The sequence below is a fragment of the Lynx canadensis genome, chromosome E2 (genome assembly GCF_007474595.2).
Source record: "Lynx canadensis isolate LIC74 chromosome E2, mLynCan4.pri.v2, whole genome shotgun sequence".
In the NCBI taxonomy this organism is placed as follows: Eukaryota; Metazoa; Chordata; class Mammalia; order Carnivora; family Felidae; genus Lynx; species Lynx canadensis.
The window spans coordinates 55129358-55153562 of record NC_044317.1 but is presented as its reverse complement, the minus strand read 5'-3'; the positions used below and the strand labels follow the sequence as shown (position 1 = coordinate 55153562).

General features: G+C 45.3%; 2 protein-coding genes and 1 long non-coding RNA gene across 4 annotated transcripts in view; all 3 read right to left on the bottom strand.

The window, feature by feature from the left end:
* The window catches only part of LOC115503221 (zinc finger protein 615), a 92402-nt gene that overhangs the window by 60735 nt on the left and 7462 nt on the right, over nucleotides 1-24205 (bottom strand). The window lies entirely within an intron of this gene.
* On the bottom strand, nucleotides 1363-10832 carry LOC116737718. Its single transcript, XR_003965322.1, has 4 exons — nucleotides 10152-10832; nucleotides 6916-7040; nucleotides 6551-6646; nucleotides 1363-1582 (listed from the first exon to the last, which is right to left on the bottom strand). It is a non-coding gene; the product is annotated as an uncharacterized LOC116737718 (long non-coding RNA).
* On the bottom strand, nucleotides 10898-23765 carry ZNF613 (zinc finger protein 613). The gene is made up of 3 exons (XM_030299320.1): nucleotides 23673-23765; nucleotides 23288-23380; nucleotides 10898-14037 (listed from the first exon to the last, which is right to left on the bottom strand). The coding sequence occupies exons 2-3, from the start codon at nucleotides 23312-23314 to the stop codon at nucleotides 12322-12324; spliced, it is 1743 nt and encodes a 580-aa protein (XP_030155180.1). The 5' UTR covers nucleotides 23315-23380; nucleotides 23673-23765; the 3' UTR covers nucleotides 10898-12321.

Here is a 24205-nt window from a genome sequence, read left to right as displayed (position 1 = left end):
CAGGCTCCAGGCTCTGAGCCATCAGCCCAGAGCCCGACGCGGGGCTCGAACTCACGGACCGCGAGATCGTGACCTGGCTGAAGTCGGACGCTTAACCGACTGCGCCACCCAGGCGCCCCTACCCACTGATATTTAATAATGTCTGAGTGGCGACAGAAGGCATTTGCACAGTCACCAAACTAACAGGACTTCACTTCTAAGAAGCTGTGACTCTGTGGAAGGGTTTTCCAATTTTATAAATCTACGTGTTTCTCCTTTGTGTGGGGGGTTTTTGTTTGTTTGTTTGTTTGTTTGTTTAATAAGGCAAGACTTGTAGGCAAAAGCTTTCCCACACCCAGTGCATTCACAGATCTCTCTCCTGTAGGAGTTCTTTAATGGATAATGAGCTGTTGCTTCCTGATGGTTTTCCCACATTCACTACATTTATGAGGTTTCTTTCCTGTGTGCGTTTCTGATGTTTAATGAGACCTGACTTCTGAGGACAGGATTTTTTTTTTTTTTTTTTTTTTTAATTTTTGAGAGAGAGAGAGTGAGAGATAGATGGTGAGTGGGGAGGGGCCGGGAGAGAGGGAGACACAGAATCTGAAACAGGCTCCAGGCTCGGAGCTGTCAGCACACAGCCCAACACGGGGCTCCAACTCACGAACCACGAGATCATCCCTGAGCCGAAGTTGGACACTTAACTGACTGAGCCACCCAGGTGCCCCTGAGGACAGGATTTTCTACAGTCCCTACATACAAAGGAAGCCTTGTTTGCATGAATTCCCTGATGTAAGAGGCCCACCTTGTGGATGAAGCCTTGTCCACACTCACTACATATACAGGGTTTCTCACCAGTATGAGTTCACTCACGTACAATGAAACTAATCTTCTGGGTGAAGCCCTTTCCACAATCATACATAGGGTTTCTCTCAGGTATGAGTTTTCTGAAGTAAAATGAGATGTCATTTAATGAGCAAGGCTCTGCCACATTCAGTGCCTCAATGGGGTTTTCTCCTCTTCCATTTCTCTCGTGTATAATGACTCTGACTTCCTATAACAGGCTTTGCCATATTCACCTATAGGTTTCTCTCCTGTGTGAATTTTCTCGTGTCCAGTGAACCTGGACTTTGTGGTATGTGCCTTCCCATATGTACTGCATTCATAGGGTTTCTCTCCCCGGTGAATCCTCTCACGTTTAGTGAGCTGAGGCTTCCTGATGAAGGATTCCCCACATTCACTGCATATGTGCATTCCCCAATTTTGTGAGCCCTCTGATGCTGAACAAACGGGAGCCTTAGTGCTGATGGGTTTTCCAATTTCAGGCAATTTTAGTATGAATTTGCTCATACTTTGTAAGGAGAAAGGATTTCTCATCTCCACTACACTCCATGGAGTTCTTTATTTCATAGCCTCTGCTTTAACTGACTGAATTTAAATTTGACTTCAGAGTTTTTCCCTAATTTTGCCTTAAAGGAAAATGATGGTCCAGATGGACAATATTTTCAGAGGCATCATGTTCACAGCATTGTTCCGCATTTAGTTGTCTTTAGGCATCTCCAGCCATGCAAGTGTCACCGTAGGTGATCATCAACTTCAGCTTCTAGGAAAGAAGACAACAATGAGTGCCTAGGTGTGGACTAGCCAATCTTTAGTGTTGACTGCGTGATCTCAGTATAAAAGAGTCTCTATTAATGTCCCTTATTTCTTGAACACTGGTAAAAACACAACACACAAAAATCAAGTGGCAAAAGCAAAAAGCATACAAATAAGTTTAGATAGTTCACAATGAATAACTATACAGTCAGCTGCTTTCTAAATAGCATCTTGCAAAACAGGCAGAGAGAGCAGAAAATAAGAAAACCACTGTTAGAAGAGAAAACACAGGTGGAAAAAAAACTTCATCCAAGGTTACAAGGGCTGCATTCAGTCATTCCACAAATCCTAATAAAATGCCTGGTAGGTACTGGCCACAGCGCTGGTGTTGGGGACACGTGAATGTATTATTCTGAGTTTACATTCTAGGTATGGAAAATACACTGAGCAAAGAAAAATGGGAGGCAGGGGCGCCTGGGTGACTCAGTCAGTTAAGCGTCTGACTTCAGCTCAGGTCATGATCTCACGGTCCATGAGTTCAAGCCCCGCGTCAGGCTCTGTGCTGACAGCCTGCTTTGGATTCTGTGTCTCCCTCTCTCTCTGTCCCTCCCCCGCTCGTGCTCTCTCTCTCTCTCTCTCTCTCAAAAATCAATATTGAAAAAAAAAGAAAAAAGGGAGACAGCTGCAAATTATGAGAAGTGGTTAGAAGAAGCAAAGGAGATGAAGAGAGGTGGAGGAAATGAGGATACACTGTGGAGTAAGACAAGTCTTACCACTGAGTTCAAAATGGAAGGAGAAAGGACATGAAGAATTAAGGTTCACTCCTAAATATTTTGCTGGAGTCAAGAGGTAGGTGGAAACTTTCTTCAAGAGGGTGGATGTTACTGAGGTTCAGAATGTGGGGGAAATAAGTGGACTTTCCGAAGCATATAAACATTTTGATTTTTATTAGACGGCAAGGTGCCAGTACCCAGTTGGATAGACAAATGTTGAGAACTGGCCTGAGTGGACACAGCGATGTGGAAAATATCCATATGTAAATTTTTAAGGATAAAGGATAAGGTGAGGTCGTGTTCAGAGCGCAAAGACTGAAACAAAGTTGAGGCAAAGGACCAAGATGTTAGTTGCTCAAACATTCATACTTCCGGTTTGGAAGAGTCCCACCAAAGGAAGCAAACAGACTATGGTGGTCAAGGGCAGAAGCAGATGCTTGTTATGAACAAACATCTCAGGCAATTCAGAATGTTGGACCCTCAGTGTTTGAGTTTGACATTTCTGTGATACTCTTGGGTGGTCGTCCGCTTTCTAAAATTTACCCCTTTCTTCGTTCTGCAGAGCACCATCACCCTGGCCATACATTTAGGGACAGACTCTTATCTCCACACTCCCAACTTTTAGTCTAGCTGGGGCACGTTCCTGAAGAAAGGGGCAAAGGTGAGAGAGAATGACCATCCAGGAAATTCCACCAGACTGGTAGACACGCAGACTTCTCCAGGGACAGATGTGCTTCCATACGGAAGAAGAAGACCATCACCTTCCGTCGCATTCTACAAGCTGTACCTGTACAGATGTCACATCTGATTTCCTCCCATTTTGACACCCCCAAGGCACTGATCCCTCATCTTGCAATGGACTGCGTCTTCTTCCATAATTCTGCATTTCTGTCTCCATGTTGGCCTCAGTTAAGCAGCCTTTAGGACCACTTGCCTCCTTCTGAACCAAGACTCGGGCCACTGGTACGCTGTTTCTCCCACAGCCTCAGGCCCTTCCTTATTATTGCTACACAGCTGCCACCAGGTAGAAATTAAGACAACCCAGAGCTGAAAAAACAAAACAACAAAAAACCCCTACCATTCATCATGCTACCTCAACTAGTTCAATTACCAATACATGAAGTCTAAACAGTCAGCCTGGCAATAAAAGTTAATATTGCCTTGGGGTGCCTGGGGGGCTCGGTCGGTTAAGCGTCCGACTTGGGCTCAGGTCGTGATCTCACAGTTTGTGGGTTCGGGTCCCGCATCGGGCTCTCCACTGATGATGTGGAGCCTGCTTGGGATTCTCTCTCTCCTGCCCCCCCTCTGTCCCTCCCCAACTCGTGCTTTCTCTCTCTCAAATAAATAAACTTAAAAATAAAAAAGTTAACATTGCCTCGATCACCCCATTTACCTGTTTCCATTCCAGTGCTGCCCCCACAAATACCCTCTGACACTGGCCTCTGCGAGGCTTCAGGCTGCTCTGTGACAGTCTTGGCCATGGCCTTGCAGATTTCTTACTATTTATGCCTCTCTTCTTTGCCCTTCATTACCTTCTTTATTTAAAATCAAGGTATGCGCCCACATATCGTGGCGTTATTCCCCAGGCTCTCTATATCACTGCAGGTTCTATTTCCCCTAGATTTCCACAGTATCACACCTTTGCTAATCATTTTGACATGTAACCTCAACCTTGAATTCCAGCAACAATACTGTGTGTTCAAAACCTGTTGGGGCGCCTGGGTGGCTCAGTCGGTTAAGCAGCCGACTTCGGCTCAGGTCACGATCTCGAGGTCCGTGAGTTCGAGCCCCGCGTCGGGCTCTGTGCTGACAGCTCAGAGCCTGGAGCCTGTTTCAGATTCTGTGTCTCCCTCTCTCTCTGACCCTCCCCTGTTCTTGCTCTGTCTCTCCCTGTCTCAAAAATAAATAAAAACGTTAAAAAAAATTTTTTTTAACTAAAAAAAAAAACCTGTATTGCATACAGATTTTCATGGATCCATGTCATATATTTACCACAAACATCTCTGCTACTAGGTGGTATTTCTTTGCTTCTTTTGAAATTCAGCACTTTAGCTGTGAGTCACCAAATAAAGCACCACAACAACAGCCTCTAAAGAACTTTAGATATCAACATCCCCAGACTTGTACCCGAAATCTCATCAACCAGGCTGAGAGAGAAAGGCCTGGATCCATGCATTATACACACGGTCTCCAACAAAAGCCTTGGATTTAAGAAATGTTTGAAAAACAGATATGATGTTTTCAAGGCTGAGTTTCAGTGCTGTGGGCACAAAGCACTAAGAGAATTCATAGAAGGAAAACAAGCAGTCAGAGACCATTTCGTGAACACAGAATTCAAAGTGCAGCAATACACACACACACACACACACACACACACACACACACACACACACTTATATGAATGGGAAGACAACACTGAGATCATATCCCTGTCCCTTAGTTTACGTCTTTCTTGCTGAATCAGCAACTCCCGACAACGTTTATGGCTCTTACTTTCCTGAAAGACATTTTTGTTCTGCTTTTGGAGAACCAGCCTCTCTTAGATCTTCCAACCTCACCACCTCTTTCTTAATTTCCATTGCTCTTTCTTTCTTCTTTTATATTTATTTTTAAGAGAGAGAGAGAGAAACAGAGTGTAAGCAAGGGAGGGGCAGAGGAGAGGGAGATACAGCATCCAAAGCAGGCTCCAGGCTCCCACCTGTCAGCACAGAGCCGGAAGTGGGGCTCAAACCTACAAACCATGAGATCATGACCTGAGCTGAAGTCAGATGCTTAACTAAGCCACCCAGGTGCCCCCCATTCTTAACCTTCTATAGTACTCATTTTTCTAAACTGTTAGAAGACACTAAATTTAAGGGGAAAAAAGAGGAAGGTGGAAGAAATTTTCTTCTAGAGAAAGTGATTTTAGTTCCTTACTAAAAAGTCTGAATTCATTCAGGAGTTTCTGTGAACTTAGGAGTCTCTGTTGAAAATAAAAGCTTAACTCACAAATTAAAGGGAAAGTTTAAGGACAGGAGAACAGAACAAGAAATGGAAAACAGAATCTTTGGACAACTTCCGAGTGGGGAAAGAGAAGTGTCTCATTAGTTCATTCAGGTTGCTAGAACAAAAACCGACAAAAATGTATTTCATATTTTTGGAGGCTGGGAAGTCCCAGATCAGGGTACCAGCAGATTGGGTGTCTGGTGAGACCTGCTTCCTCGTGGGCAGTACCTTCTAGTTACAACCTAATATGGCAGAAAGGGCAGGACCGTCATGACCTAATCACCTCTCAAAGGCCACATCTCATAACACCATCACCTTGGGGATTAGGATTTCAACACCTGAATCTCGAGAGGACACAAACATTTAGTCTAGAACAAGAAGCTAAGAAGCCATGAAAACACAGAGATCAGATTACAGTGTGGACACAGCATCCAAAGCGAGGCTGAACGCTGAGAAGGGAAATCACTAGTTTGCAATGGGGCAGTTACATGAACCAATTGGAAGACTATTTTGAATTCAAAGAGCTATGTCTGGAGTAACACTTAGAAGGTGGAATTTCATAGCAATGGAAGTGTGGAAGAAGTAGTTAGAGACGCTGCAACAATGGACAAAGAAGACTTGAGAACTGTAGGAAGAAGAGAACTAAGCAAACAATGACAAAAATCAAGATGGGAATGCCCGGCTGGCTCAGTCGGTACATCATGTGACTCTTGATCTCAGGGTCATAATTTTGAGCCCCACATTGGATGTAGAGATTACTTAAAAATAAAATCTTAGGGGCGCCTGGGTGGCTCAGCCGGTTGAGTGTCCCATTTCGGCTCAGGTCATGATCTCACAGTTCACAAGTTCAAGCCCCACGTCAGGCTCTGTGCTGACAGCTCAGAGCCCGGAGCCTGCTTCTCCCTCTGTCTCTGCCCCTCCCCTGCTTGTACTCTGTCTCTGTCTCTCTCTCTCAAAAAAAATAAAACATTAAAAATAATAATAATAAAATCTTTAAAAAAAAATTAAGATGTACATAAAATAAACAGGGGTCGCCTCTCGGAAGATGAAAAGGGGCATATTTTCCTATCGCCTCCTACAAAGAAGCTCTCATCAGGGAAGGATATGAGGGGCAGCTGTTTAGACATCCTCAGACACTCTCACGGCCCTGGCACCTTCCCTGGCTCGTGAGAATGTGACCTCCTTGGCCATTCACCTTCCTGTTGTCACTTGCTCACCTGGACTGGTTCCACTGCGGACTTCCTCTTCTATCGCCCACGGTTCTTCCCCTCGTTCCAGCTTGGAGAGCGCGTCTGGTTTGTTGGCTTGATGCCCTGCCCGTGGGAGAGACAGGACACTTGGAGATGGGCTGGGTGTGTTGGGATGGGAGGACGCTACACGTGAGGGGCTGAGGCACTTTTCACATCTGCACGGCAGGGGTTCTCTCACAGGAGCGGACACGTTAGACACTCTTGTCTGAAGCCAGAGAAGGACCCGAGAATCTACCACTGGAAAGCGCTGCAGATACTCTGAAGTGTTAAGCAGCTGACAGAGGAAAGGCCACTGATGGGGACTCTCTGAATGACAGGGGGGCTGTCCTCACCTACTGACACCAGGTTCTTGTAGTTCTCCAACATCACGTCCCGGCAGGTTCTTCTGGGTGGGGGCCAGGAGCTGCCACGCCTCCCACATGAAGTCCATGGTCACATCCTCCAGGGTCAGTAACTCCTGTAATAACATACATGGTCCTGTTTAATAGAAGTGTTTCCCTTTTAGGGGCGCCTGGGTGGCGCAGTCGGTTAAATGTCCGACTTCAGCCAGGTCACGATCTCGCGGTCCGTGAGTTCGAGCCCCGCGTCGGGCTCTGGGCTGATGGCTCGGAGCCCGGAGCCTGTTTCCGATTCTGTGTCTCCCTCTCTCTCTGCCCCTCCCCCATTCATGCTCTGTCTCTCTCTGTCCCAAAAATAAATAAACGTTGAAAAAAAAAAATTAAAAAAAAAAAAAAAGAAGTGTTTCCCTTTTGTTATTTTTTTAAGATTTTATTTTTTCTTGGGGTGCCTGGGTGGCTCAGTTGGGTAAGCGTATGACTTCAGCTCAGGTCATGATCTCATAGTTCGTGGGTTCGAGCCCCATGTCAGGCTCTAGGCTGACAGCTCGGAACCCGGAGCCTGCTTCCGATTCTGTGTCTCTCTCTCTCTCTGCCCCTCCAGACGCAGGGCTTGAACCCATGAACTGTGAGATTATGACGTGAGCCAAAGTCAGACGCTTAACCAACTGATCCACTCAGGAGCTCCACAAGCAGTTTTTTAAAAACCACTTTGTAGGGGCACCTGGGTGGCTCAGTCGGTTAAGCATCCGACTTTGGCTCAGGTCATGATTTCACGGTTTGTGAGTTCGAGCCCCACATCAGGCTCTGTGCTAACAGCTCAGAGCCTGGAGGCCACTTTGGATTCTATGTCTCCCTCTCTCTGCCCCTTCCCCGCTCACACTCTATCTCTCTCTCAAAAATAAATAAACATTAAAAACTGTTTTAAATCAGTCTGTAGAAGGAAAATACTATTGGGATATTCTGCATTTATACATTCAATAGTCCATTTATTTGACAAATCAGAAATTTCTGTAATAAGTAGATATGACATTCTCTTGCCAACCAAGAATCATATACATGGGAGCACTTACTTGCCAAACATTATACACTTGCCAAACATTAATCTTGATATTAAGATTAATAAAACAAGATTAATCAATATTAATAAAACACGATTAATAAAACATATTATTACACTCATCAAGGGCCTTCCCAGACTTGGTGGATCTGAATGAACCATGTGGAGACAAGAGATGAAGTGTGCTTAAAATGTTCTAAGGAATTTTTAAGAAGTGTTGCAAGGTAGGGCACCTGGGTGGCACAGTCAGTTAAGCGTCTGACTCTTGGTTTCAGCTCAGGTCGTGATCTCCCGGTTTGTGGGTTCGAGCCCCCACATCGGGCTCTGCACCAACAGTGTGGGGCCTGCTTGGGATTCTCTCTCTGCACCCCCTCTCAGAATAAATAAATAAATAAACATCTTTTTAAAATGTCGCCAGGAGTATTTTAAAATGTCTAAGGAACAGGAACTATAAAGAGACAGGTAGGCAGAATTGAGGAACAGTATATCTGAAAAAAAGAAACACCCCCATAGGTTGAAAGCATCATTAGAGGCACTGAAGGGATAATTAGTGAACTAGAAATTACCCAAAATGCAGCAGAGCTACTGCAGCTGGGGAGAATATTCCGAAAGACCATAATTTGCTAGCGGGACTCAGAACTCACTGAAAGCTGTTAGAGCTTATGATAGTTAAAGGATACAGGTTAACATGAGCCAAGAAAAGTGGCGCAAAGGGCAGAGCACAGCAAAGTCCCAGACAGGGAGCTTCCAGATGACCTCCCACAATGGAGCCACGGGCAGTGTTACTTCCTCAGCATGCACCTGCGACAGAAGGCAGGGGAAACTGCCAACAGAAGACTCCCGAGCCTTGATGTCTGCTCCGTGTGGGGGCTCAATCAGCTGGGCAGGACACACGCATGTCCGCCTTCAGTCTCCAGCCTCTCCAGGGGTGCACGGACACACAGCCGCCCCCCAAGTCACGCTGTGGCTTTTCCTTGGCTGTTTTAATCTCTATTCTTTCTATCATAAATGTAACCTTGAGTATAAAACGCTTTCTGAGTTCTGAGTCTTCTTAGCAAATTAGCATACCTGAGGGTGGTCTTGGGGACCCGCAAGGTAAAAGGGAACTCGTTTGCTGAATATACATACAATATATGCATAAATATTAACTATTAAATATACATATATATTGGGCGCCTTGGTGGCTCAGTTGGTTAAGCGTCTGACTTCAGCTCAGGTCACGACCTCGGGAGTCCATTCTCGTCGGGTTCTGTGCTGACAGCTCAGAGCCTGGAGCCTGCTTCGGATCTGTGTCTCCTGCTCTCTCTGCCCCTCCCCCTCTCACGCTCTGTCCTCCCCCCCAAATAAATGAACATTAAAAAAAATTTTTTTAGGGGCGCCTGGGTGGCGCAGTCGGTTAAGCGTCCGACTTCAGCCAGGTCACGATCTCGCGGTCCGGGAGTTCGAGCCCCGCGTCGGGCTCTGGGCTGATGGCTCAGAGCCTGGAGCCTGTTTCCGATTCTGTGTCTCCCTCTCTCTCTGCCCCTCCCCCATTCATGCTCTGTCTCTCTCTGTCCCAAAAATAAATAAACGTTGAAAAAAAAATTAAAAAAAAATTTTTTTTTAATAAAAATGAATTAAGAAAAGAAAAAGAAACCTGGACCAGATACCACATGAGGACACAGGGAGAAGGTGGCATGTACAAGTCGAGGAAAGACCTCGGAAGGAACCAACCATGGGGACCTTGATCTCAGACTTTAGCCTCCAGAATTGTGAGAAATGTCTGTTGCGTAAGCCAGCCAGTCTGTGCTCTGTTACGACAGCCCGAGAAGACTAATACACCCACCCCACTGAGCCAGACAAGGCAGTGACCCATGTAGACCCAAGCCCTTAGACCTTAGGATCCTCACTCGTCACCCTGTGCCACAGCTGAGAATGTGGCACCTGGACCGAGGGGAAAATGATGAGGCTTCAAAGGTAGAAAAGCAGTTCCCCTAAAATACATGAAGATGGAAATGGAGCGTTCCAGAGTCTAAGTAACCAACAATGCCATTATCATCTGGCAGTCAGCACGCTTAGTAATTGTTACGATTTTTATGAAGGTGAGGGGTGGAGCCTAGAGGATGTAAACAGACATGGCCTTCTCAAAGAGGACCATCTGGAATTACCTATCCTACTAAAATGTTTTATTTACCTGGGACGCCAGCCTCGGAAAGGTGAGTCAGCTCAGGGTTCAAGGCAGGCCGGGGCAGCCCCTTCAGGGACCCCGACTGAAGATTCAAAGACAAAGACACGGGCCATGAGAGGCGGTGCAGATTCGCGACACGAGGAGTGGCGATGACCTGAAGCCTGAGTCGAACAAGAGTCCATTTCTGATTCTTTGAAGAGCATCTGTCCCAAATCCATCCTTCCAGAGGCCATTATTTTGCATGTTTTGTTCACCAGTGTGTACCCCATGTCTACAACAGTGCCTGGCACAGTGCAGGCGCTCAAAAAAACATGTTGCAGTAAATTCCTCAAAAACCCAGTGTTTGGAATTCAATGATGAGACAGCCACTTGATGGCAAATTTCCACTTTTTTTCCTTGTAATCAGTGCTCCGCTTTTAAGCTGGACAGATCTTTCCTGAAGCAAGGGAAAGAACCCTGAGTACAGGAGAGAGGACAAGGCCCCGTTCCCAGGACAGTGAGCGTGATGAAGCTACGTGTCCCAGTTCATCACATCACAAAGGAGCTGGGATCCCTGAGATAAAAGCTCTAACAGGGGGCAGACTGTGGAGCAAGGGTCAGGGCGCTTCACAGCATCGAAAGAATCTCACCTCCACCCATCTAACGCACTGTCCTCCTTTTTGGAGGTGACGTCATTTTCTATCAATTTTCTCTATTGCCAGGGGTCTCTATTCAGGATTCTTTTTTTTTCTTTTTTTTTTTTTTTTTTTTTTATTTTCTGATCTTTGAAATTTCTTTCCCGTAGCTCCTTTCCTTAAGTGAACAAAAATCCGCTTGATTGATTAGTCCAGTGGGTCATTCATTTAGGCCACACATTTACTTTCAGTCACCTTTCAAAGCCATGGGATTTGTTTCCAGTCTGCTATGGGCTGGGGAATATGCGAAAATCTATAAACTATCTGGGTAGGGATTTATAATCCAGGTAGAAAGAAAGTATCTTTTAACAAAGTATCCACATCCTATTTTACACATGTAAAACCAACTGAATCTTTTCCCCATCCCTGTCCAAATAATAACATGCCCCTCGAGCAAGAAATTACCATGATACTTTGTACCTTTTACCTTATGTCCCTTTCAACTAATGTAGGTGTATCTCTCCTCTGATTACATGTGCTGGAAGGTCAAAGTGCTATATGCATGTAATTCAGTTTAAAAAGAAAAAAAAAACACTTCAAAGGCAGCAAGGATTCTTATGTAGTTCACTACTGTCAGCGTCTGTAGATCATGTAAGGAAATAGCTAATGAAAGGTTTTCTGAGCGGTGTGTGTACCGGCTGGGAACTGTCTTCTAGGCAAAGAACTTGACGGATAGGTTATTCAGGAGTTCCGAGTAGTTGTTCCTTTGGGGGATATTTACAAAGTCAAACGCATCCAAATATGCCATGGTACAACACTGAATTAAATGTATTCAGCTTCCTTTTGAAGGACTTCAGTGGTCTAAAATTAACTGAATAAATTTAGAGCCAAAATAATACAGGAGCTAACCAAATACTGATCCTGGGTGGGAATGAAAGATTCATGCGCCCCCCAGAAAAGGGGGGGTGCACGGTTATAGTTCTAACCACTGATGTGCACCATCTACCACCTCCTTTGAATTAAGGAGTCACCATCACATCAATTAGGAGTCTGATTCAAGGTATATTGTCCTGAAATGTGCACTGTGTGCAATGAGGCTAGACTTCTGGCAGAAATCTCTGAAATATTCACTTGCACAGGGCGTATTCGCTGGATGTGTTTGCTGCTATTTTGCTGAAGACGTTCCACAGTTGGTGTGCTCAGAGTCCTTTTTTTTCTGTAGGATTTCCCCAGCCTGAGGATGCTTCAGTGACAGTCCTGCCACAGTCACTGCCTTCAAAGCTCTTCCAACAGTTTCTCTCCTGTGGGAACGGTCTGGCACCTAGTGAGGTCTTCTCTCTGGGGAAGGACTTTCCCACAGTCATTATATTTCTACCAGCTATGAGCTCACTGCTGATATGGGACCCGTGAGACACCCGGCAGGCTCTATCTTTCCACAAAGGCTTTCTGGATCTTTATTCTATTGGTCTTTTTATACTATTCCCGGGTTTTACACTATGTGTCTCAGTATAGGCCTGTCAGCCACACACTGACCTGGCAGGTTTTATTCAAGGGCTTTCCACCTAGATTGTATCACACTTTATGCCTGTGTGCTTTTTGGGACATAAACTATGACACAACTGGTCGGTGAAGGCAGCACCACATTCACTGCATTCAACAGGTTTCCCTGTGCAAACTCGGTTATCTGCTGGTGGTGCACATCTAGCACCTGGCTGTCCCACCGTGGCTGTGTTCCTATTTGCTAGGAGCCCACAGAGGCGTAACGAAGTCTGAGCCGCTACAGAAGGCATTGGCCTGGACACCTTATTAACAGGGTCTTTCTCCTGCGTGCTATCACTTGAACGTGACGGGCTGTGGCTCTCTGAGAAAGGATTCCCCACCGTGACTGGACGTACCCCTTTCTCTCTTGCGTGCAACATTCCCTTATGGTAAACGAGGCAAGACAGGTGGGAGAAAGCCTTCCCACAGTCAGTGCACCTGTAGGGCCTCTCTCCTGTATGAGTCCTCCGGTGTCTGTTAAGGCACGACTTATCTCTAAAGGCCTTCCCGCAGTCACCGCAGGTATAGGGTTTCTCTCCTGTGTGAATCCTCCTGTGGTTAATGAGACCGGACTTGTGGGAACAGGATTTTCCACACTCACTACACACAAAGGGCGTCTTTCCAGTGTGAAACCGCTGATGGGATATGAGGCAGGTCTTCTGGCTAAAGCCTTTCCCACATTCGGTGCATACATAGGGTTTCTCTCCAGTGTGAATGCGTTGATGTTTAAGGAGATTGCCCTTCTGAATGAAGCCTTTTCCACAGTCACTGCATACGTAAGGTTTCTCCCCAGTGTGCGTCCGCTGGTGTACGATGAGATTGCCCTTCTGAATGAAGCCTTTCCCACAATCACTGCATATATACGGTTTCTCTCCTGTATGAGTCTTCTGATGGGCGTTGAGCTGTGACTTCCAGCGGAATGTTTTGTCACACTGGGTGCATTCGTAAGGTTTTTCTCCTGTGTGAGTTCTCTGGTGTTCAATGAGCCTGGACTTTCTGGAAAATGCCTTGTCACACAGACTGCATCCATGGGGCTTCTCTCCCGTGTGAACTCTCTGATGGTTAATGAGCCGAGACTTCTTGAAGAAGCCTTTTCCGCACTCACTGCATACATAGGGTTTCTCTCCTGTGTGAGTTTTCTGATGCACAAGGAGCCGTGATTTCTTGGGGAATGATCTGTCACATTCAGTGCATGCGTACCGCCTCTCTCCTATGTGAGTTTTCTGGTGTTCGGTGAGCCTGGACTTTCTGGAAAAGGCTTTGCCGCATATGCTGCATCCATGAGGCTTCTCTCCTGTGTGCACTCTCTGATGATCCGTGAGCCGAGACTTCTTGAAGAAGCCTTTTCCACACTCACCGCATACGTGGGGTTTCTCTGTCTTTTGAGTTCTCTGATGCTTGATGAATTGGGAATTTGTATTTGCAGAATTTCCACGTTCAGGAAATTTAATTTCAATACAATACTGGTCATGCTTTGTATGGGAAAAGGATTTCATATCCCCATTAACCTCAGTCAGGTTCTTTACTTCATAGCTTCTGTTGCGGTTAACTGAACTTAAATTTGACTTCAGTGTTTTCCCATGTAAGTCAAAGATGTCATGACTTTGCCTTACAGGAAAATTACTTTTACTCCGATGAACAATGTTTCCAAATGCATTATGTTCATGGCATTGTTTCATTCTCTTTGGACATCTTTGATTTTGCAAGTGCCCCTGTAGATGGCCACCATCTTTCTTGATCTCTAGGAAAGAAGAGAAGAATGAATCTTTCCATGAGCTTGATATATCAGCTTGATATATACTAAAACTATTTCTCAAGTGGATCTGTGTAGGTTGGTTCCTTATTGACAACACCATGACCTCATTTTAAAGACTCCAGGAAATATGTTTGTTATCATTTGAACAAAGGTTAAGCACAATAATATAAGCAAAGAAGAAAGGTAAGAATGGTCAGCGCATAAATAAGGTTAGATCACTCAAAATGAATAAACATAGATTTGGCTCCTTTCTAACTGTGACCTTACAAAGCATGCTAAGAAAGTACAATAAAACCAAGTTCCCAGAGGAGATAGAAGGATATCTGTTTTAAAATGTTGTGGGACACATTCATACATCCATAAATCCTTAGGAAACTATGACCATGTACCAGGCATTGTGCTGGTGATGAGGACATAGAAACACATTTCCTGTTTCCACTGAGCATACGTTCTAGTTAGGAAAAACCAAATTAAGCAAGCAGTGACAGAGAAAGCAGGTACAAACTGTGAAAAGTGGGTTCAGGGAGCAATGGAGAGTGAGGTGGACGGAGTCAGAACATAATGCGGAGAGAGAAAAGACAAGGCTCGCTCACAACTTCAACTTGGGGGGAATTAATACACATGAGGAATCAGGTCTTATTCTGAAGTATCTGACCTGGGCCAATTGACAGGTGGGTAGTGACTTTTAATGAGATGGGAAATATTATTGGGGTTTCGAATGTGGGGAAATTAAGCGAGCGTATCAGCCTTCAGAGGCGTTTTGGATAGCTGATACAGACACGAAGAGCTTGATTGGATATGTAAATCCTAAGAAAGGTCTCAACTAGAAATAACAATGTAGAAATCACCAGTGCATAAATGTCACATAAAGACAGGAAACAGGTTGGGTTCGCACTTGGATAAATGAGTATGTTGAAAGATGAAAGTATGGACCATGTTTACAATTACTGGAACATTAGGAGTTTGGGTTTTTAAATGTTTATTTATTTATTTTTGAGAGAGAGAGTGCTGGGGGCGGCGGGGAGGCAGAGAGAGAGGGAGACAGAGAAACCCAAGCAGGCTCTGTGCCGTCATCACAGAGCCCCATGCGGGACTCAAACTCACAAACCGTGAGAACATGACCTGAGATGAAATCAAGAATTGGATGCTCAACTGACTGAGCCACCCAGGAGCGCCAGGAGTTTGGGTTTTAAACAGCCCATGGACTGGGGCGCCTGGATGGTTCAGTCAGTTAAGGGTCCACCTCTTGATTTCAGCTCTGGTCACGATCTCATGGTTTGTGAGATCGAGCTCCACATCAGGCTCTGTGCTGACAGTGCAGAGCCTGCTTGGGATTCTCTCTCTCCCTCTCTTTCTGCCCCTCCCCAGCTCTCTCTCTCAAAACAAATAAATGAACATTAGAAAAAAAAAAAAACCCATGGAGGAAGACAAATACCATATGATTTTACTCATATGTGAACTTTAAGAAACAAAAACAGGGGCGCCTGGGTGGCTCAGTCTAAGTGTCCGACTCTTGCTTTCAGCTCAGGTCATAATCTCATGGTTCATGAGGTTGAGTCCCGGGTCAGGATCCACACTGACTGTGGAGCCTGCTTAAGACTCTCTCCCTCTCTCTCTGCTCCTCCCCTGCTCGCAAGTGCATGCTCTGTCAAAAAAAGAAACAAAAATACACAAAGGGGAAAAAAAAAAGAGAGAGAGACAAACCAAAAAAACAGACTCTCAACTATAGAAAACAAACTGACGGTTACCAGAAGGGAGGAGGGTGGGGGTAGGTGAAATAGGTGAAGGGGATTAAGATTACGTTTATCTATCATGATCAGCACTGAGTAGTGCGTCCAATTGTCAAATCACTATATCGGACGCCTGAAGTGAATATAACACTGTATGTTAACTATAGCGGAATTAAAACTAAAAATTTAATTAGAAACAAAAATACCAAAGGGGGGGGGAAACCCAGGGAGAAGCAACAAACATTGTCTACATTAATAAGGGAAATAAACATGCCCATAGTCAGGAAATTACAAGGGTTGTAGACACTCTGTGCCAGGAACCAGGGCGAAAGACCAAATACATGTTTCTTACATCACAATACCACACGAGGGCTGTCACCTTCTTCTGTCACATTTACATTTTGTACTTGCACACAAGGAATATTCCAACTGTTCCCATGTCAATGTAATGAGCCCCCAAATTGACACCTTGCCCGCAATAGCATCTTTTTCCAAAATTCTTTTTTGTTTTAAGTTTACTTAGTTGAGAGAGAGAGAGAGAGAGAGAGAAAGAGAGAGAATGAGCGGGGGTGAAGAGGGCAGAGAGAGAAGGAGAGAGAGAGAATCCCAAGCAGGTTCCATGCTGTCAGCACAGAGCCCGACATGGGGCTCTAACTCACGAACCGTGAGATCATGACCTGAGCCGAAATCGAGAGTCGGACGCTTAACGGACTGGGCCAGCCAGGTGCCCCTCTTTCAAAATTCTACATATACATCTTGGTTTCCATCATTTACAGGATGCTAAAGGATCACATTTCTGATCCTAGACCAAGACTCTTGGCGGCTTTGCCTTCCATTTTTCTTAGAACTACTGGATGCATATACACCACTGCCACTCAGTTAAAAAGGGAGACCACACATCCAAGGACAATACAAATCCAACTTACAGCTCCACCATTCTACCTCACTTACTAACCAAGTCCCGACAGTTAGCCTGGAAATAAGTTACGTCTCCAACAATCACCCCATTTATCCATGTTTCCCCCACGAATTCCTTCTAAACCTGGCCTTCATGTGGCTGCAGTCAGGCTAATCCTCTGACAGCCCCCACACGGCTGTGCCCATTCCCACACTCACACCTGCGTTCTTTGCCCTTCATCATCTTTACTCCAATCTTATTTATGCCTCCCACATATCATGCCACCCTTCCCCACTCTGCGTCACTGTGAACTGTTTCCCCTCGGTTTCTAAAGTACTCCTAGCTTTACCGTTCACTGACAATTAACTTCACCCAGCCCAGGACTGTAGCATGAGACGCCTCATTCAAAGCTGAACCTCCATGTTTTACATGCCAATTTGTCCCGTTTTCTTTTTTTTTATGTTTATTATTTATTTTTGAGAGAGAGAGGAAGAGTGCACTCATGCATGCAAGCAGGGGAGGGGGAGAGAGAGAAGGGGGACAGAGGATCCAAAGTGGGCTCTGTATTGACAGCAGAGAGCCCGATGCGGGGCTCCGACTCACGAACCTGCAAGATCATGACCTGAGCCGAAGTCAGACACTCAACCAACTGAGCCGCCCAGAAGCCCCTGTTCTCTATTTTCTACTAAAATCCTACTTCTAGAATATATTGCTTTACTTCTCACTAAATTCAATTTCTTCCAGCACATATGAAGACTGTGGCTCGACCAGTTAGGCTCAAGAGGGCCTGTTTTACAGCATCATATATAGACCAGCCCAGGCCATCACCCCGAAGCTAACAAAAACACACTCTCAAAAGAAAGGGTCTGGGAAACCCTGCGTTTAACAAATGGCCACCTTTCTGATTCCTAGCTGTCCAAGGCTCCTTTATTTTTTTTTTTTTAGATATCTATTTATTTTTGAGAGAGAGAGACACACACACACAGAGCATGAGTAGAGAGGGGCAGAGAGAAAGGGAGACAGAATCAGAAGCAGGCCCCAGGCTCTGAGCAATCAGCACAGAGCCCAACGATGGGCTTGAACTCACGGACGGCGAGATCATGACCTCAGAGGAAGTTGGACGTTTAACCGACTGAGCCACCCAGGCACCTCTGTCCAAGGCTCTTCTTAATCTGTCCACATACGACACGAGATATACTCAATCCATATTTCCATCTCTAGTCCTAAACTCTCCCTGGACTCCTCTGCCATATCCAAACGCAGCATGCTAGCCTGGACACGCGTGAGCACAGTCTGATGTACAATGTGCAAAACAGAACTCACGACTTCTCAACCCACACCTCCTCCTCCGCATGTCGTCTTCATCTCAGAAATGGAAACTCTACTCCTCCCGGACTTGCACCCGAAAGACTTCCTGTCATCCTGCTTCTGTGTCTTCTCTCGCAGCCTCTACGTACTTCAGTAGGAAATTATTTCTGCCCTCTTTATAAACACATTCAGAAGAACACGGACCCTCACCCTCTCTGCCCAGGTGTCCTGGACCATAGCAACAGGTTCCCAGCTGGACTTCAGCCCTCAGCCTGTCTGCTACCATCTCCTTTCTACAAAGTAGCCAAAGCCATCATTTTAAATAGAAATGATTTTGTATTCATTCTCTACTGAAAACTCCCTAATGCTTTCTTATCTCGTTATTTAAAAATATCAAGTCCTCAGGGCGCCTGGGTGGCGCAGTCGGTTAAGCGTCCGACTTCAGCCAGGTCACGATCTCGCGGTCCGTGAGTTCGAGCCCCGCGTCAGGCTCTGGGCTGATGGCTCGGAGCCTGGAGCCTGTTTCCGATTCTGTGTCTCCCTCTCTCTCTGCCCCTCCCCCGTTCATGCTCTGTCTCTCTCTGTCCCAAAAATAAATAAACGTTGAAAAAAAAAATTTAAAAATAAATAAATAAATAAATAAAAATATCAAGTCCTTGGGGCACCTGGGTGGCTCAGTTGTTTAAGTGACTGACTCTTGATTTCAGTTCAGGTCATGATCTCACCGTTCGTGAGTTCAAGCCCTGCATTGGGCTCTGCGCTTACAGCACAGAGCCTGCTTGGGATTCTGTCTCTCCCTCTCTCTCTGCCCCTTCCCGGCCTGTCTTCTCTCTCTCTCCCTCTCTCTCTCAAAAATAAAAAAATATTTTAAAAACATCAAGTCCTTGAAATGTGCTTCCAAGGTACACGAGATGTCTAATCTAACTCCAGCCACTACCCCATTGCCCTTATCTCCATGTGATCACCAGCCACTGTCCCTCTGGCTCCCTTCCCTGTACTCACACCAGTTTCCCTGAGGTTCCTCAAACATGTTCCTGCCTCAGGCCTTTGAACTTGCAATGATGTCCTCTGGCAGCTCAGTTCACCCGAGGCCCTCACACTCCTCATACAGCTGCTCAAAGGCGTCTTACCAAAGAGTTACTCCCATCCCTGAAGACCTAAGCTTAGAGGCCCCAGCTAGACTCCCAGCTCCTCCAGCAGCTCTGGGGCCTCGCACACAATTCCACTGCTGTCCCACCGATCTTCCCGGACTTTCCCCCACAAGGTGTTACACTTATTTGCTTGTTTTAATCAACTTCGTTTCCCCTTGTACAAAGTCATCTCTGAAAATAATTTGTTATTGCTGTTGTTGCTCACGGCTGTCGGTGCCCACGTGTACAAGGCTACCAAAAAACCATTTAAGGTAATCAGAAAATATTTCAAACAATGAACCAAGGAAAGATCCTCATGTATGGAACACATTAAAAAGACTCCTTCAGGGGCGCCTGGGTGGCGCAGTCGGTTAAGCGTCCGACTTCAGCCAGGTCGCGATCTCGAGGTCCGGGAGTTCGGGCCCCGCGTCAGGCTCTGGGCTGATGGCTCAGAGCCTGGAGCCTGTTTCCGATTCTGTGTCTCCCTCTCTCTCTGCCCCTCCCCCGTTCATGCTCTGTCTCTCTCTGTCCCAAAAAAAATAAATAAACGTTGGAAAAAAAAAAAAAAAAAAAAAAAAAAAAAAGACTCCTTCATCCTATACACCAACAATGAAGCGACAGAAAGAGAAATCAAGGAATCGATCCCATTTACAGTTGCACCAAAAACCATAAAATACCTAGGAATAAATCTAACCAAAGAGGTGAAAAATCTACACACTGAAAACTAGAAAGCTTATGAAAGAAATTGAAGAAGACACAAAAACATGGATAAAGATTCCATGCTCCTGGATAGGCAGAAAAAATACTGTTAAAATGTCGATACTACCCAAAGCAATCTACATATTCAATGCAATCCTTATCAAAGTAACACCAGCATTCTTCACAGAGCTAGAACAAATAATCCTAAAATTTGTACGGAACCAGAAAAGACCCCGAACAGTCAAAGCAATCTTGAAAAAGAAAACCAAAGCAGGAGGCATCACAATCCCAGACTTCAAGTTATACTACAAAGCTGTAATCATCAAGACAGTATGGTACTGGCACAAGAACAGACACTCAGATCAATGGAATAGAATAGAGAACCCAGAAATGGACCCACAAACGTATGGCCAACTAATCTTTGACAAAGCAGGAAAGAATATCCAATGGAATAAAGACAGTCTCTTCAGCAAGTGGTGCTGGGAACACTGGACAGCGACATGCAGAAGAATGAACCTGGACCACTTTCTTACACCATACACAAAAAGAAACTCAAAATGGTTGAAAGACCTCAATGTAAGACAGGAAGCCATCAACATCCTCGAGCAGAAAGCAGGCAAAAACCTCTTTGATCTTGGCCACAGCAACTTCTTGCTCAACACGTCTCTGGAGGCAAGGGAAACAAAAGCAAAAATGAACTACTGGGACCTCATCAAAATAAAAAGCTTCTGCACAGTGAAGGAAACAATCAGCAAAACTAAAAGGCAACCGACAGAACGGGAGAAGATATTTGCAAACGACATATCAGATAAAGAGTTAGTATCCAAAATCTAAAGAACTTCTCAAACTCCACACCCAAAAAACAAATAATCCAGTGAACAAAAGGGCAAAAGACATGAATAGACACTTCTCCAAGAAAGACATCCAGATGGCCAAACGACACATGAAAAAATGCTCCTCATCACTCATCATCAGGGAAATACAAATCAAAACTGCAATGAGATACCACCTCACACCTGTCAGAATGGCTAACCTTAACAACTCAGGCAACAGCAGATGTTGGCGAGGATGCGGAGAAAGAGGATCTCTTTTGCATTGTTGGTGGGAATGCAAGCTGGTGCAGCCACTCTGGAAAACAGTATGGAGGTTCCTCAAAAAACTAAAAATAGAACTATCCTATGACCCAGCAATTGCATTACTAGGCATTTATCCACGGGATACAGGCGTGCTGTTTCGAAGGGACACATGCACCCCCATGTTTATAGCAGCTCTATCAACAACAGCCAAAGTATGGAAAGAGCCCAAATGTCCATCGATGGATGAATGGATAAAGAAGATGTGGTATACAGATACACAATGGAGTATTACTTGGCAATCAAAAAGAATGAAATCTTGCCATTTGCAACTACGTGGATGGAACTGGAGGGTATTATGCTAAGTGAAATTAGTCAGAGAAAGACAAAAATCATATGATTTCACTCATATGAGGACTTTAAGAGACAAAACGGATGAACATAAGAGAAGGGAAAGAAAATAATATAAAAACAGGGAGGGGAACAAAACAGAAGAGACTCATAAATATGGAGAACAAACAGAGTTACTGGAGGGGTTGTGGGAGGGGGATGGGCTAAATGGGTAAGGGGCATTAAGGAATCTACTCCTGAAATCACTGTTGCACTATATGCTAACCAATTTGGATGTAAATTTTAAAAAAGAAAAAATAAAATCTAAAAAAAGAAAAAAAGAAAAAAAAAGACTCCTTCCAATACAGTTGATCTTGACTTTAGGAAAAGGGAAGCAAATTCTATATAAGCAAGAGACAGCATATTATGGAGACTGTTGATCGAAGAGAAATTTCTGTCCTATATAAGACTGGTAATGTGATTAGTTGGGATTTAATGTTGGTGATTATCATAAGGAAAAGGAAAGATTCAAGGGAATGAATCCAGCAGTCTCATTTAGGAAGACTAAAGGAAAGATCAGAATGAATAATTATACAAGGAAATAAAAGCAATGATGTAGTCTGGGCGGAGAACAAAGAATGAGAAATTTTAAGAAATCAAAAGGCTTTAAATAAGAGAGCTAAGGAGGTAGGGAAGTGTCGAGGAAAAAAGACACACTTCACCGCCCCAGGTTCCCACAGAAAACACCCCAAACCCTTACAATTTCCTAAGTGATAAGAGCTCTCAGCATCTTCTGTTCTAATGTTTGGTTTCTGACCTCGGTTCCTGACACAGGGCTCATAAATCCCTTGGAATTTCCTGGGTGGTAAGAGTATCTTTTGTTCTAATAAGGTGACTCTGGGTGGGCTGCTGGATGGGGGCTGGTCAGCAGAAAGACCAGGCCTGATTAGAAGCTTGGAACTTTCAGCCCCACCCTCCATCCTCCAGAAAGAAGAGACTGGAGAGAGAGTTCATGATTGATCGTGTGTGTAATGAAGCCTCCAGAAAATCCCTGTACTGTGGGGTTCAGGGAGCTTCCGGGTTGCTGAACGCATGGAGGTGTGGGGAGACAGAGGCCTGGAGAGGGATGAAAGCTCTGTGCCCCTTTCCACATACCTCTCCCTACACACCTCTTCCACCTGGATGTTCATCTGTATGCTTTATCATATCCTTTTATAACAAACTAGTAAACAATAAGTATTTCCCCAAATTCTCTGAATTATTCTAGCAAATAATCAAATTCAAGGGGGAGGAGGTCATGGGAACCTCGAATTTGTAGCCAAGTCAGACAGAAGCTGTGAGTAACCTGATTGATATCTAAAGCGGGGGGCAGTCTCATGGGATCTGCCCTTAACCTATGGGATCTAACACTACCCTCCAGGTAGATAATGTCAGAACTGAGTTCAATCGTAAGACACCCAGCCGGTGTCACAAAGAACTGCCTGGTGTGGGGAGAAACCCCAACATGTAGCATCAGAAGTTCTGTGCATGTGGCCGTGGTGTCAAAGGAGAGATACGAGAGGTTTTCTACACAGCCCGGATGCAAGATGGGAAGATCAGAAGTTACGTCCCTCCCAAATTCACATGTTGAAATCCTAACTCCCAATCAAAACCGGAAGTGAATGTTAGGAAGGGAAAATGACGTTATCCAAAGGGACAGGAAGGGGTACTAGTCAGAAGACGGGGCTCAAATTGAACACTTCTCTTTGGAGAGAGGTGTGGAAGGTGGACTTTCGGAGCAAGGGAAGCAGAAGGAACAGGTGATGATACAGCACCGGGCAAAGAAGGCTGATGAGATTTGAAGATTCGAAAAAGAAACCCAGAGAGAAAAATAACGGAGACCTGTATGAAACAACCACGAATTGAACCCAAGCAGAGACAGGTCCTCTAAGCACCTAAAAGAGAAAGGACCCTTCTACGGGAGATTCTCGGAGCTCTGTGACACACGTCCTCAGACACCCTTGCAGCCGTGACACTCTGAGTGACTAAATGCGACCTCCTCACCATCTTCCCCACTGGCTCTCACCTGGACAGATCCCACGGCGGGTTTCATCTTCTGTCATCCACCGTCCCCCTCGTTCCAGTCTGGAGAGTGCAGCCGGCATGCTGGCCACATACCCTATTCGTGGGAAACGACAGAAGAGGCAGGCTCTGTGAACTGGGCTGTGGTCTGCCAACACAGAACAACGTTCTATGTCAGGGGCCATGCAATTGCAATTTCCAGGCAGGCAAAGATAAAGGGCTTGTCTCGGGAAAGGCACATGACACCCTCGAATCTGGGGCCAGAGGGGACGGACTGAGAACCTACATGTCAGAGCAGCACAGACACACCAGAGCTCTCCGAAGCTGACAGAGGAAAGGCCACTGACTGGGAACCCCCTAAAAGAGAGACACAGGGGAGCCGTCCTCACCCACTGACACCAGGTTCCTGAAGTTCTCCAGCATCACGTCCCGGTACAGGTCCTTCTGGGCGGGGGCCAGGAGCCGCCACTCCTCCTGGGTGAAGTCCACGGCCACATCCTCCAGTGTCAGCGATTCCTGTAACAACACAGTCCTGTTTAACATGACTGTTCCTCGAGTTCCTGAAATGGAAGGAATATAAGGGGAGTTGTTCTCATTTTCGCCACATAGGCCACATATGTACACTTAGGTCTTTGGATATATTTTTTTAATTTATTATTTTTTGTTTTATTTTTAATTTTATTAAAAAAATTTCAATGTTTATTTTTCTTTCTTTTTTTTTAACGTTTATTTATTTTTGAGACAGAGAGAGACAGAGCATGAACGGGGGAGGGTCAGAGAGAGGGAGACACAGAATCGGAAACAGGCTCCCGGCTCTGAGCTGTCAGCACAGAGCCCGACACGGGGCTCGAACTCACAGACCGCGAGATCATGACCAGAGCTGAAGTCAGCCGCTTAACCGACTAAGCCACCCAGGCGCCCC